Genomic DNA, 14,997 nt, shown 5'->3' with positions numbered 1-14,997 from the left:
AAAATCGATCGGAATCTTTATGCAAATGACCGTTCCTACACCAAGCAAGTCTGCAGAAACCAAACATAAAAATCCCTGTTATCCGAAAATATACCTCTCCTGTCCCCCCCTGATCCTGACCCCCTTATAGTTGAGCGTACTCGAATTATGTAATGTTCGCATACGGCTCAACATCTACAAAGTATGGTTTCAAGTGAGACACATGGAACGACCCGCGCTCTTTCCGAGTACTAGGGTACTCAAAAATGTATGTATTTTCCGCTATCTTTGTTTTAACTCTACTTAAGTACATGAATTTCCGGATTTTTGCTCTAACCGCCGACGACACCGTATTCGACCTCAAGAGAACTAAATCCCCTTGCTAAACGTAGGATAGTCTCCAGACTTCGCCCTCAACCTTCGCTTCTCCGCCTGTGACAAAAACGTTTCACGCGCCAATACTAATTTTGATTCGTTATCCGCAGGACCGGTTATGGGCTCCTGCAAACTTGCTGGCAGCAGACTTAGCGCGAGCAGCCCTAACTGCAATTCTCTAGGGGCAAATCCCGTGGTCTCATGAACTACCGAGTTCATCAGCTCCTCAAATTTATTTAGTTCCCACGCCCACCGGGTGTGTCAACAACGCACGCTGCGGATGCCGAACTGCCATTAAATTCCGGCCCAAAAACCTTTAATAACAGTTTGGTTTTCAACTTGGAACGTACCGCACGTCAGTTTCGTGAGTGCCATTTTTTGCTACAAAGAAACCACGTTTCTTGAAACGGTGTTCAGGAAAATTTGAAGTTGACGACCGAATTCCGCAGCCGGTCGAGTGGAGATGGTGGGACCTCTAAGTGGAAATATGCGATTCCTAAAAGTCTACGGGGAATTGTCTTGTGCGGTGCACTTCCAAGGGGCGGAAAGGGTGACAACCTAGGAGAAGACCACGTGGATGTGACAGTGACGGTTATATTCCACGAGGAATGACTATATCTTTGCTCGGATCGTGCCTTTAAGCGATTTTTTAGAACTTTTTGTAGCTATCTAGGGCTCAGGGGCACTAGCCCGACTATCTGAGCCTCTCTCGAAATTTTTCTCCGTGACTACGTTCTCCCACTTTTCTACTAACGGCGCAGTCAACGAATCCTGAACGTTCAAAGTCCTTTTACACCTAACCGCGGCAATATTTAGGTTTTCTTCACAATAAAACTCGCGTTGCGGACAAATATATGAAATGGTTAACCAATCGTTGTTGCCATTTCTGACAAACAACAAACTATTTATTAAACATAATTCGCCCTCGACTTATCTTAGCCAATCAATGCCCAAAACAACGGGATATATTAGACTCGGAACCAACAGAAAGTCGAACGCGTATTATTACCTGATTAGGCGAAAAACTCAACATAATCTGTTTTTCTACACGCTTAGCTTTTGTGGGAAAAGTGCCACTTATTTTGACACACCCGAACACGGAAACATAGGAATAATTGCGTAAAACCGGCCCAACTGTCCCCCCAAACAGAAATCATATTTCCGGTATCAACTAATGCAGGAAACGCTCAGCCATATAAGGTGATCTCAATAATGGGCGGTTGTGTATTCCTCAATTGATGATCCAAATCGCATTCTTTCACGAAGTCTTCCCTTGTATTACCTAAACATGAATAAGCCCCTGGAACATCAGGGCGCTCCACTTGGACTAAACGTTGTGAGCGGTCTGCGACACAACTTTTCTTGGACCTTTGCTGTTCTTGATATACATCAATGATATTGTTTCGCTCCCTATTAACGGACAATTCACTGTTTTCGCTGATGACGCGACTATTCTTTGGAGCGGCAAGAGTGCCGATTGTGGGTTGCCATGCATTGAGGGTAATCTCTAGCAATCTGGACTACCATGTAGCTAGGAGTGCATACTATGCACTGATTGACTGCCATCTCCGCTACGGCATAGCTTTCTGGGGGGTTTGTTCTCGGAGCCGCTTCAATTCTGTGTTTATCCTGCAGAAGAGAGCATTGAGGTGCTTGTGTCGTGTTAGATACAGGGCCTCATGTAGACCCCTCTTCATTGAACATGGTATCCTCACCTTGTGCTGCATTTTCATCTTAGAGACGATTTGTCTTCCCATTCCTCAAACGGAGAAGATTAAGTCGTCGCTTATTTATGGTGGCAAGAGACTTTTCAATAACCTTCCTCTCCACGTGAGAGGCCAGCCACATGCGCATGGATTTAGGTGTGAGCCTGAGAGGTTTTTGCTTGACGGGACGTATTATTCTCTGGACGAATTCTACTACAGTTCTTAAGGCGCCTTGTTCTGCCATAAATTGACCAAGCAGTACTGTTTGTGTTTTTGATCCTCTTTCTCCTCTCTTATACAGGGTAAAAGCCTTTTTGTTTTGTTTTTATTTTAATAATTGTAAGGTGTAATTATGTGTGATTCATATTGTATGTGTAGTGTAATAATTATGTATGCTCTTTTTTTGCTGTTTTTGTATGTGTTTTCAGGGCTTTGTCAATGACTTTAAGTTTCCGACAATAAAGCTACTTTTTTGATTGATTTGATTGATTGATTGACTTTCCGTGCGTCCCCCGTAAAATCGATATCGTTGACGCCTATTGTTCGTTCCGATCCAACATCGCTCTTTACATCCAACATCACACTCAGCACCTCTTAAATTATTATTATTTCCACCCGGAAACGCATGCGCAGACCGCCGATGATCAGTACCAAAACGCGAATGTGGTCCGCCAGTGCCGTACCGCTTATTCCCGACTGCAGCATCTACATCAACCCGGAAATAATAATCTGCTTGACGTAATCGTTCCATAGCTCCCTGTACATTATTAACTCCCACCAACACCGCAGAAATGTTTGGTGGAAATCATCTAGCTATTGTCTCAATCAAAACAGACTCAGGAAACGGATCAGATAAATCCTTTCATTAGCAGACCAATTGTTGTTTAAATTCGATAAAATTATCAAAAGCATGCAGGTATGCTTGTTTCCACAAAACCGCTCCGTTTCTGACTGAACTGACCAAAAATCCATGTTACCGACATTATAACAATATTCAACTTGGTTCAAGAACTCCATCGGGTGAACAGTCCTTATCAAAGTTAGGAATGCGATTAAGAACGTCCCAAAAACTTAATTGATTTTGAACCCCCGCTCTGGTATTATTTGCCTTTTCTATTACATCCGTTTACTGAAATATTTTACATAACAACCGACTTTCAATGCCACGCAAAACAATACTAAACAAATTAACTCCTTATTTACATCCAACCCAGCATGGTTCTGATTACTGTTATGGACCTGTTGTCGATTACCGCACACTACATGTTCATAACGAGGAAGCTCGTTATTTGCGGGAAACTCATTATTTGGAAAAGGTACATTTGCCTCTCTTGTACGGTAATTTTCGCTTTCAACATTCGGCCGATAGGAAAAATTTCCCGCATTCTGCCTAAATTGTCTAACCGCCGGTTGAACATAATCGTTTTTTACTATATTGTCGCGATTAGGGGTGCGTAATGAGGGATGGTAGAGAAACAACTTAGGTCACAGGCAAGCCTCGTTTATTATAAAAATAGTTTAAACCAAACACTTAAGAGAAGTCATTCTTACCCCCAGAATGCCGTAATCACGGACGTCTTCATGAAAGTACGGGGAGGGTGAGTCTAGTTCAGCCCTTTAGCTACACCGTAAAGGGGGGCAGCAAGGTGTTCTTGTACGGTGTGACCAAAGGACCAAGTAGTACACTGATAGGGTTAAGGGTTCTAACGGTCACTTTAAGTTGCGAGAGAACCAATCAATCAATCAAAAAAGTAGCTTTATTGTCGGAAACTTAAAGTCATTGACAAAGCCCTGAACAACACATACAAAAACATACATAATTATTACACTACACATACAATATGAATCACACATAACAATTAAAGTAATACACCTTACAATTAAAATAAAAAAATAAAAACAAAAAGGCAGTTACCCTGTATAAGAGAGGGGAAAGGATCAAAAACACAAACAGTGTTGCTTGGTCAACTTATCGAAGAACAAGGCACCTTAAGAACTGGAGTAGAATTCGTCCAGAGAATAGTACGAGTAGAGTCAAACAAAAACCTCTCAGCCTCATGCCTAAATCCATGCGCAGATGGCTGACCTCTCACGTGGAGAGGAAGGTTATTGAAAAGTCTCTTGCCACCGTAAATAAGCGACGACTTAATCTTCTCCGTGTGAGGAATGGAAAGTCTCAAAACGAATCTACTGCGAGTCACCGAGCCGGAGCCCTCGGACAACTGACCCCCAAACTTGCCACGGACAAGAGAAATCGTCTCTAAGATGAAAATGCAGCACAAGGTGAGGATACCATGTTCAATGAAGAGGGGTCTACATGAGGCCCTGTATCCAACACGACACAAGCACCTCAATGCTCGCTTCTGCAGGAGAAACACAGAATTGAAGCGGCTTCGAGAACAAACTCCCCAGAAAGCTATGCCGTAGCGGCAGTCAATCAGTGCATAGTATGCACTCCTAGCTACATGGTAATCCAGATTGCCAGAGATTACCTTCAATGCATGGCAACCCGACGCCAGTCTAGAGCACAGACCGTCCACATGCTCAGCGAATCGAAGCGAGTCGTCAATGAGACCAAGAAACTTGTTCATTCCAGGGGTGCACAATATATGACTCACCCTCAACAAAAATCTCCTGCAATGAGCATCCAAAATGTAGGATCTTGGTCTTACTGATATTTAATGGCAGTAAGTTGGAATTGGAAATTGTTATCATTAGACCTTCCAAATTCCCTGTGTTCTGTCGACGGTGGGTTCGAAACACGTTAATTCAAATTTCTCCTACCTTGCTGTACAGGTGTGGTTTACCACTTTATTATTGATCATTTTAGAAAATCAATGGCACCTTCTGGAGGCACTTTTTTATGCACTACGTGATGATCTCCATCTAATATACTTTGATATATGCATTTTGAGGGGGATTTTTGTTTTCTTGAGGTTTCATTCAACCAGGTACGCAACATAAGAGACAGTCTAAAAAATAAAAAAAGCCGTGATGTGTTTGGCTTTACAACCAAAATATTGAAGGCTTTAAAAAATGTCGTTCTCATACCTCTGACCAAACTTATAAATATCTGTATCGGGGCAAACGTATGGTCATTCCTGTCTTTAAGGGCAGAGATCCTGACCAGCTGGGAAATTATAGGCCAATATCCCTGTTGCCCATAATATCAAAAGTTTTTGAAAAGTGTATGGCTTTCCAGCTAGTTTAATTTTTTGAAGAGAACCACTTACTTTCTTGTTCCCAATTTGGATTCAAACAGCGCAAAACTGGTTATCTGGGACATGTATACAGAGGAGAAAAATATCAACTTTTGAGACTGCTTATGGAAGGAAAGATAGAAGGCCGAAGAGGACTCGGAAGACGAAAATGCTTATGGCTTAAAAATATAAGGGAGTGGACAGGATTAGACACATGCACCCTATTGAGAGCAGCAAGAAATAGAGAGGAGTTTGCTGGTATTGTCGCCGACCTTCAGTAATGAAGAAGGCACTTGAAGAAGAAGAAATTTGGTTTTCGCCAGGGGAGAGGTACTGATGTGGCAATTCTGGATTTGACATCGCGTATTGCTGAATCGTTTCATAATAAGGAACAAGGCCTTCGACTGTGTCGACCTTGCTATCCTCCTGGGGAAGCTTAAATCCAATGAGTAAAAAGAACAAGTATCAGGAGGTAACAATAATACAAATTATAACTCGTTTGTGCATTAAGCGAGGGGGACGGAAGTTGATTGTGCATTCGCCTACTGCGCAGTTGAATTGACGCAAAGTCATTGAAAGTTTGGAGTTTCAAACCCGCAAAAATTTGTTGTTTGTATTTGTTGTAGTATAGTGTTAGTTTGTTTTGTTTGTTTGTGGTTCTTTAACAGTTGAGTTTTGCAAATTTAAATTAAGTTGTACAGTGGACAAGATTAACAAGTATTGACGGCCGCCATATTACTCCCCCCGCCTCCCCCTTGTTTCTGTCACCCACTTGGTTTGCTATTGCTCCTTCCTGCTATGTTTACATTTTTTTTATTCATTGCTTAAATCATACAATTTTGACAATAATAGTATACAACTCCTGGGCTCGTACCTTGCCGACAGATGTCAGAGAGTGAGATGCGGCGGAGTGTTGTCTTCAGAGAGGGTGTTAAACATAGGTGTCCCACAGGGCTCAATATTCGGACCAATATTATTTTTAATCTATATAAATGATCTACCAACAAGTATCGATACAGCGGCATTCACTCTCTCTGCCGATGACACGACCGTCAGTGTCGGGAGCTCCACATGGCTGGCGGAGTCTATGGCGGCGCAGATCAGGGTCAGGGAATGGTTTAGCTCTAATCGACTGCTGCTGAATGAGGGAAAAACAAAAAGAATAATTTTTTCAACTCAAACGAATGAGTTTTTGGGGGTTACCCTGGACTCGAGACTGCTGTGGGCTCCACACATTGATAGGGTGGCCCATAAGCTGTCGGGAATAGTGTTTGCTCTGAGGAGTCTTGCGACGAGCATGGAATCTTGCGTTGCAATGTTTCAATCGCGCATACAATACGCAATTTTGGCATGGGGACATTCTCCCGGGGCGTGTAGACTGTTTGCTTTGCAGAGGAGGGCAGTAAGAATCTTGGCAGGGCTTGCATACAGACAGGACTGTAGACGTGCGTTTATTGGTATGGGTATTCTGACACTGCCATGCTTGTACGTTCTGTGTTTAGTAAAAAAATCGTGAAATATTAACACATCGCGATTATCACAACTACAATACGCGTAATAAAAACAATTTAGTACCTTTGTATAGACGACTAAAGGACTAAAGCGGTGCCAGGATGGCTCCGTCCACTGGGGTGTAAAATTTTTAAACTGTCTCCCCGACATACTTGCCGTGTAGAGAGTTTCGAAACAGAATGAAGGAGATTCTTGCAAAAGAAGCCTTTTATTAGTACGATGAATTCTTAATGACTTTTATTAATTTTAAATTGTAGTATGTCCCCCTTTAAATTCAGTACATATACGGATTGTGATTAGCCAGTAAGTATAAATGTATTGTTTTGTAAAACTTACTTATTGTACTGTACGTTTAAGGTTTATGTATATTGACGTGTGTAAGCGGTTTTGGTACTGCAATAACATAAATAAATGAATTTGAATTTGATAAAGCAATACATGAAAACGAAATCAATTTTTATCCAGCATAAGTTAGTTTTTGGCCGATCTGTGCGTTTTTTTACAGCTTTATTTGCTAAAAATTTAAGAAATTTGTAGAAACCTCTGAAATTTTTTGGGAGGCTTTCAATCGTATTTAGAGACCTCTAGCATTTCCAAAATGAATCTAGAGTTTTTTTGTCAATTTTTAGAAAATTCTTGAAAGCTCAATACTTCATGATTCAGGATTTTAGTAGTATTTAAGGGTTTCTAGCATTTCCAAAACAATTTAAGACCTCTTTGGCAATTTTATAAAATTCTTGGAAGATGAAATTGGAATTGATTTGAAGGTCTTGGTTCTTGAACTTGTAGAAGCCTTTGGCAATTAAAAAAATCATGATGCCATTTAACGGGTAAATCTTGCAAAATTGACGCAGTATCCATCAATTTTAGAAGAATTGTATTTATGTGACAGTGGATTTTTTTAGAGTTTTCTAATTATGACAAAAATAGTTTTTTTTTAGAAATCACTTTTTACACAAGCCTTGCAACAAATATATTAGTTTACAATTATTTTTACTAACAAATGGAATTATGGATGATTTAAAATAAACTTTAGTTTCAAAATTAATAACTGTTTAAGTTTGCAGTTTAATTTTTCTTTTAATATAGGTAGTGCACTTTTTTACCTTTGAATGCACAGACAACTAATCTGGTGCAATTTCCTATTGAAACTTCACCCTGTATATCTCGGAAACTGTACGGTTTTTGTATGTACAGGGTGATTGATTGAATTTTGACCACCCCCTTAACTTTCTTAATTTTGATTTTAGCAAAAAACGTTAAATACAAAACCAGTAGATATTTAGGTCTACTTTATTTTTAGATAAACAGTTATTATACAGGGTGTCCCAAATTTGAGTAATAAACCAAACTTATGTTTTTTTAAATACGATGACCAACTTTTTATCCGATATTTGAATTCTACGTCAAATTCTAAGCCTAATTGATGTAAAATGTCTGTATCGATATTCAACTGTTTCCGCAGCAGCGTCGTTGATTGGTTGAATTTTGACCACCCCCTTAACTTCTTTAATTTTGATTTTAGCAAAAAACGTTAAATACAAAACTAGAAGATATTTAGGTCTACTTTATTCTTAGATAAACAGTTATTATACAGGGTGTCCCAAATTTTAGTAACGACCAAACTTATGTTTTTTTAAACACAATGACCAACTTTTTATCCGATATTTGCATTCTACGTCAAATTTTAGGAATTGATGTAAAATGTCTGTATCGATATTCAACTGTTTCCGCAGCATCTGTTACTTTAACAATGTTTCCTCGACTATGTGATTAAAGTTTAATTTAGTTACTCAAATTTGGGACACCCTGTATAATAACTTTATCTAAGAGTAAAGTAGACCTAAATATCTACTAGTTTTGTATTTAACGTTTTTTGCTAAAATCAAAATTAAAGAAGTCAAGGGGGTGGTCAAAATTCAACCAATCAACGACGCTGCTGCGGAAACAGTTGCATATCGATACAGACATTTTACATCAATTAGGCTTAGAATTTGACGTAGAATTCAATTCAAAATCAAAATTAAGAAAGTTAAGGGGGTGGTCAAAATTCAATCAATCACCCTGTACAGAGTGAGTCAACGATACAGTTAAGTTTATTATCTAATTTAAATATTTAATACAAAAGTTTTAGAGCATATTAAGATGCGTAGTTTAAAATTATTTTTGATATGCAAGGTGGTTCATAAAAACGTGGCAAAAAAGATTTAATTTGAGCAAAAACAAGAAATAAAAATTTGTAATTTTATTGTATTTTGTCATGGTTATTACGTAACGGAAAAACTACGCGTTAGCTATGTACAGGGTGCTGCATTTTCGATGGTTCTACGGGGTATAGAGAAAACGGTAATAGATAGAAAAAAAGTAGCATACGTGTTCTGATCTCTTTTTCTGAGCTGAGATGACTGGCGAAAAGTGGGCCGCGCAACCTTCTTTTGTTTCAAAGATACGGGGGGTTTTAGAAAATTGGTAGTTTCTGAACCTCTTCTGTATTTCAGTTGCTCTTAAAGTTATCAAAAAAGGTTCCCGGTAGAAGTTTTCATGTAGAATCCAATGGCGTAGCCAGTTTTTTTCTATTCCGTTTAGTTTCTGACATATGACAGTAAGTTACATTTTTTTAAATGGAACATCCTATATATTTTTAAGTCATTTAATTCTGTTGATTTTTACCTTTTCAACGGTGTATTACAACATATAAGTTTGTAGAGGTTAATCCTGTTTTAAAAAAATACCTTTGCTAAGCTAAAAAAAAACAATATCTAAAATACCAAAATCGGAAATCATATAAACTAACACATCAGAAAATTAAATATTTTTAATAAATCTTATTAAAAATCTAAGTGACAAACACTTCTACCGTCACTTTAATAAGAAAAGTGGTCATTTCTATTTTCTACTATTTTTAAGGTAGAAATTGAAAAAACTGTTTATAAACGACATGTAACATATTAATATGAACATATCCAAATTTTGTTTCGACTGTGGGTATTTTTATACATATTATTTAGCACTTTTTTGTTAAGGAAACGCTTTTTTTCTAATTACCAAGATTAACGTCTACAAAATTATATGTTTTAATACACCGTTGAAAAAGTAAAAATCAACAGAATTAAATGAACTAAAAATATATAGGGTGTTCCATTTAAAAAAATATAACTTACTGTCACATGTCAGAAACTAAACGTAATAGAGAAAAAAACTGACTACGCCATTGGATTCTACGTCAAAACTTCTACCGGAAACCGTTTTTTCCTTTTTTGATAATTTTAATAGCAAATGAAATACAGAGGAGGTTCCAAAATGACCAATTTTCAAAAGCCCCCCGTATCTTTGAAACAAAAGAAGTTTGCGCCGCCCACTTTTCGCCAGTCATCTCAGCTCAGAAAAAGAGATCAGAACACGTATGCTACTTTTTTTCTATCTATTACCGTTTCCTCTGTACCCCGTAAAACCATCGAAAATGCAGCACCCTGTACACTGAGGTCGTAAGTAAATAGAATTACGTTTAAGCATTTAATTTTTTTATATTCAGCTTATACATAAAGTCTAAACACTTTCTTCTTGAAATTCCCGGTAAATGGGCATCGGTCTTTCGGAAATAAATAAGTATTTATTTTAAAATGTGCTGGAATTAAATTTTATGTAAGAAAAGAGGACAAAGATGTGTGCATACGGACAAGAGGCATATAATCCATCAACAAACGAACCAGAAACTTTTTCATAATGACTGTTACGTTAAATTTTTAACTTTGACTACTCTGGAAACTCTATTAGGATGTTCGAATTCGAAATGAATTCAATTCCATAGACTGTATACTTCCAAAAACTATGATTTTCCGGATAGAAAAAAAATTCAGTGTTGTAGAAAAGATTTATTACAAATTCATAAAATCAACTTAAAATGGCGTGACAAATTAAATCTAACATTAACTTACTGTCCGTCACAGACTCGACGTATACTTTCCCCGTTCTCATCTCAGTAAAATATGTAAAAAAAATCCACTTTCAGTTATCAAATTGGTATCATCAATACTCAAACAAATCTTCGTCGTCGCTAAACTTGGTCTGGTTTAGCACATCGTCAGGCATCATTGTGTAACGTGGAGGTACTCTCCATATAGCGCTGGACGTTCTAAAATTGATCGCATAATTAACAAAAGGTGTGAGTGTGAGAAGATGAGTGTTTGCTTTTTACAAAAATTGTGAAAAAGGGCCATCTTAACATTTTTTTACTTAAGTTTTACGGTATAGTCTATAGGAAGTCAAAATACGGGGTTCGATCAACACACCACATAAAGCATAGGAAAAAACGAGCAAATTTGTACTGTTCTCACGGACTGAGTTTACCCGTGCGTCATCTCCCTGTGATTTAGAAGTAGACATGCATTATTGACTTCATCTTTGTCTATTGTTCACTTTCAGAAAGGGTAAATATCTAAGTGAATGTCTTCCAAAAAAACATTTACTGATTAGCGCTTCTATTTCAGTAATTGTCAGTTTGAAAACCATCGAAATTTATTTGATTTGTTTACTATTAATTCTTTTCCGTTTCTTTGTGTTGTTAATCATTTATAATTTTCTATCTACTACACCACCACAGTTCTTTTAAGAGCTATTGTTTCTACGCTTTTAACATTCTGTAAGTACTTTCATAATGTTATTAACATTTTTATTTTTTTTATGTCGGCTGTCACGATCTAACCAAGCACAATTACTAACCGGTTTTGAAAAAAAGTGGTAGTGTCTTTTATGGTTTTTATTTAGCCATTTGATTTTTCCTAAATTCGGAATTACTTACTATTACAGTATTTTTTTAGAAAATGCCTGGAAAAATTCTCCACAGACAAGCCCAGCAGTTAATTCTTAGCCTTTGTGAATATTTTGAATTGGAAAAACCAATGGAGGACCTTTAGAAGCTTTATCATCTGTTCAGGAAGAAAATAAGAAATTTTAAGACCTTACATATTCTTACTGATGTATTTTTTTTGATACTAGAAGGTTGCAGCTGCTTTGAAAATTTCCCGCAAAACTGTTTATTCGATTCGGAAAAAGCAAGCAAGTAATCTTATGATTTCCTCACCTAGAAAACGTAAATCGAGACGTTATCGACGGGCCAAGACGAATAGCAAGGAAATTTCTTTGATATCATAGAAAACCCTTCTCTATCGTAATATATGGTACTCTCTACGTTTCAATTGGCGAAAATCGGCACTCAACGTAGCTCTTCGGGTTGTGTAAAATAGAAAGACCAAATGAGGCCTTGCTATGATTTTATCTCTCTTGCGGCTATGAAATTTTGTATTTGCCAATCTTTCTTTTCCGTCGTCTTCTAAAATTCAAATGTTTTGTTTTTTAACCTTTCTGCCCGTCAGTGTCAACATTGTGTCAATAAGGTTGTGTTGGGGAATTGATTGTGTTTGCACCACCCTTTTTTTTTTGAGTTTTTAGTTAAAGTGTTAATGCATCTATTAGTTATTGTTTTTGAGGTGTAAGCTTTTCATGATGGAATGGTTGTGTTATGGCTATATGGGTTCCATCAACAGATCCTATGGTCCCATCCTACTTTCTTCACAAAATGCATAAAAATTGGTAGCATGTTTACAAGCAACTGAAAAATATTAATGGTCTAACAAGAAAATAAGAAACTGAAGAGACAGAACTGCAATAAATAAAACCAACAACAAAACTGATTATTTTAGAATGTAAACTTTGAAATATTTGATTAATTACTGAAGAAGAAAGTAAAAAACGTAGAATTATTTAAATTATTGTCATTGATACTTGTCATTAATCCTGAATACGACGAAACAAGTAAAAGCCCTAGATTTATTACTAGAAATTAGTCAATGTTTTTAGGACCGATGTTCCCGTTTTTTGTTGACGGTGTCAGCCGAATGTGATAGAAAATAGCTTAGAGAGTACCAACAGTTAATAGAAAGAAATTATCTTTCTTGTCTTATCTATGCTTTTTCTATTTCCTACATCGTTATGGAGTTCGCCTCCTGATTTATCTGAAAGCATTAAAATGTTCGAAATACATTATACAGGGTTTTCAATGAAAAGTAACCACCCTGAATATCTTCCAAAATAAAAATCAACAAAGATTGCAAGGGGGACATCTTTTTACGTAGGATTTGAATTTCTGCCATCAGCCCCTTTGCCGCCATATCCACCCCCACTAAGTTTTCAAAGGGCACCATACCCTGTGTGGCACTTCGTTGGAAAGGGTATTTCATAAGGAATTAATTGCACCATTTTATTTGTACATTTGCTTTGAATTGAGACCAAAAAAAATAAAAAATACGTTTTGTGTTTATTTTTTGTTAACTGCAGAAATAATAAAAACGGTTGATAGATTTTTTCAAGCATCGTAATTTATTGAGCTTAAATCAGCATGGTTATGTGCCTGGAAGGTCCACGCAGACTGCAATATTTAACTTACAACACAACGGATATTAGAAAGTATGGAAAAAGGTAACCAACTTCTTGGACCTGTCAAGGGCGTACGACTGTGTTGACCCAGATATGTTGCTTAGAAAACTTAAGGCTTACGGTGTACGAGGTCAAACATTACATTTGTTTTCATCATATTTAAGTAATAGGCAACAAAAAGTTAAAATATTAAAAAATGGACAGAATTATTTCTCAAGTCTGAAGGAAAATAAAATTGGAATTGCACAGGGAAGCATATTGAAACCTATTTTATTCATAATTCATTGTATTTCTTAATGACCTGAGCAACATTCTGCTTTCAGAAAATGAGCATGTGACGTGTTATGCCGATGATACGAATTTATTGACAGGGGGAATAAATGTAGAAAGCCTAGCACTATCGGGAGAAAACTTATTTTGCAGAGCACAAGATTGGTTTAAAAGTAACAGATTATTACTTAATAATAATAAAACAAAGGTTCTACTCTTTAGAACAAAACAATTTAAAATTGAAAAACCTGGAACACTAACTTTTGGACAATCAAATACAGAGCTCATAGAACATACCAAATTTCTTGGAATTCATTTGGATGAATTCCTAAACTGGTCAAATCATATTTTAGACTTAAACAAAAAGCTTAGTTCAGTTTGCTATGGCATACGAGTTACTGCGAAATCCTATATTACGCAAACTTTAAATCTGTGCTCAAGTATGGGTTAATATTTTGGGGTTCTAATAGCTTAATGGAAAAAATTTTTGTTTTACAAAAACGAGCACTTAGAATAGTCAAGAAAATGGGATACAGGGAGAGCTGCAGGGGGGTTTTCAAAGCTAATGGCATTCTGACGGTGTGGGGACTATATATTTATGAATGTATAGTTTTCTTTTTCAAAAACAAAAGTATGTTTGATCTGGAGGTACATCATAGTTATAACACTCGAAGCGTAAATGTAAAGTATCCGATACACAGATTAACTATAACCGAAAAAAATCCATATTATGCCTGTTTGAAGCTTTTTAATACATTACAAAATGATTTAAAATTAGAAAGAAATGAGAAACTTTTTAAAAGAAAGGTAAAACAGATGTTAATTAATTTAGAGCCATATTGTATCAGGGATTATGTAAGAGACTATTAGGTGTACGCTCATCTTAAAATGACGCTGTTTCTTTTTGTGTTTTATGTATGTTTTTTGTAGTTACAGGAAATGTACTGTGACCATAATAACAAATAAAGAAGACTAACTAACTAACTAATAGCAAGTAGCGGTTATCATTTAATTAATGGCTCAAAATAACCTCCGTTAACTTCCATACAATAATACAAGCGACTTTGGAAGAGTTCGCAAACATTTGTCAGGACTTGCGGTGTCAGTTGTCGGCATTCATGTATTATTCTCTGCCTAAGGTCTGCAATATTGGCCGGCTGTGTTGCATTGACTTTAGATTTTAAATGCCCCCATAGAAAAAAGTCCAACGGAGTGAGGTCGGGTGATCTCGCAGGCCATTCCATGGGACCACGTCTACCAATCCATCTTCCAGGAAATCGATTGTTCAGATATTCTCGAACGGGAAGTGAATAGTGTGGAGGTGCACCGTCTTGTTGGAAAATTAGTTGATTTTCAAATAAATTTTCATCATTTTCTAGTAGCTCTGTTATGGTCGGATCAACAGTGGTGTCAAGAAGCTCAAGATAAGTAGCGCCATTCAAATTACCGTCAATAAAAAACGGACCAACGATGTGGTCTCCTAAAATACCTGCCCAAACATTAAGTTTTTCTGGATATTGGGT

General features: G+C 37.0%; 1 protein-coding gene and 2 long non-coding RNA genes across 5 annotated transcripts in view; 1 reads left to right on the top strand and 2 right to left on the bottom strand.

Moving 5' to 3' along the window:
- Positions 1–6,215: 6,215 nt before the first annotated feature.
- Positions 6,216–6,610, bottom strand: LOC145727950 (uncharacterized). Its single transcript, XR_014177971.1, has 2 exons — positions 6,464–6,610; positions 6,216–6,398 (listed from the first exon to the last, which is right to left on the bottom strand). It is a non-coding gene; the product is annotated as an uncharacterized LOC145727950 (long non-coding RNA).
- Positions 6,392–7,205, top strand: LOC145727951 (uncharacterized). The gene is made up of 2 exons (XR_014177972.1): positions 6,392–6,754; positions 6,846–7,205. It is a non-coding gene; the product is annotated as an uncharacterized LOC145727951 (long non-coding RNA).
- Positions 7,206–10,631: 3,426 nt separating this feature from the next.
- LOC145727705 (uncharacterized) overlaps positions 10,632–14,997 on the bottom strand; it is a 35,543-nt gene continuing 31,177 nt past the window's right edge. For all 3 annotated transcript variants that reach the window (XM_081977518.1, XM_081977521.1, XM_081977519.1), the window contains one exon: positions 10,632–10,904. In XM_081977518.1, the coding sequence (XP_081833644.1) occupies positions 10,799–10,904 (106 nt within the window). In that variant the 3' untranslated portion in view covers positions 10,632–10,798. The remainder of the gene's footprint in view (positions 10,905–14,997) is intronic.

Source organism: Ips typographus, linkage group LG4 (genome assembly GCF_016097725.1).
Source record: "Ips typographus isolate SLU linkage group LG4, UJ_Ityp_2.0, whole genome shotgun sequence".
NCBI lineage: Eukaryota > Metazoa > Arthropoda > Insecta > Coleoptera > Curculionidae > Ips > Ips typographus.
Note: the sequence above shows the minus strand (reverse complement) of the source record. Positions and strands in the feature narration are given on the sequence as shown.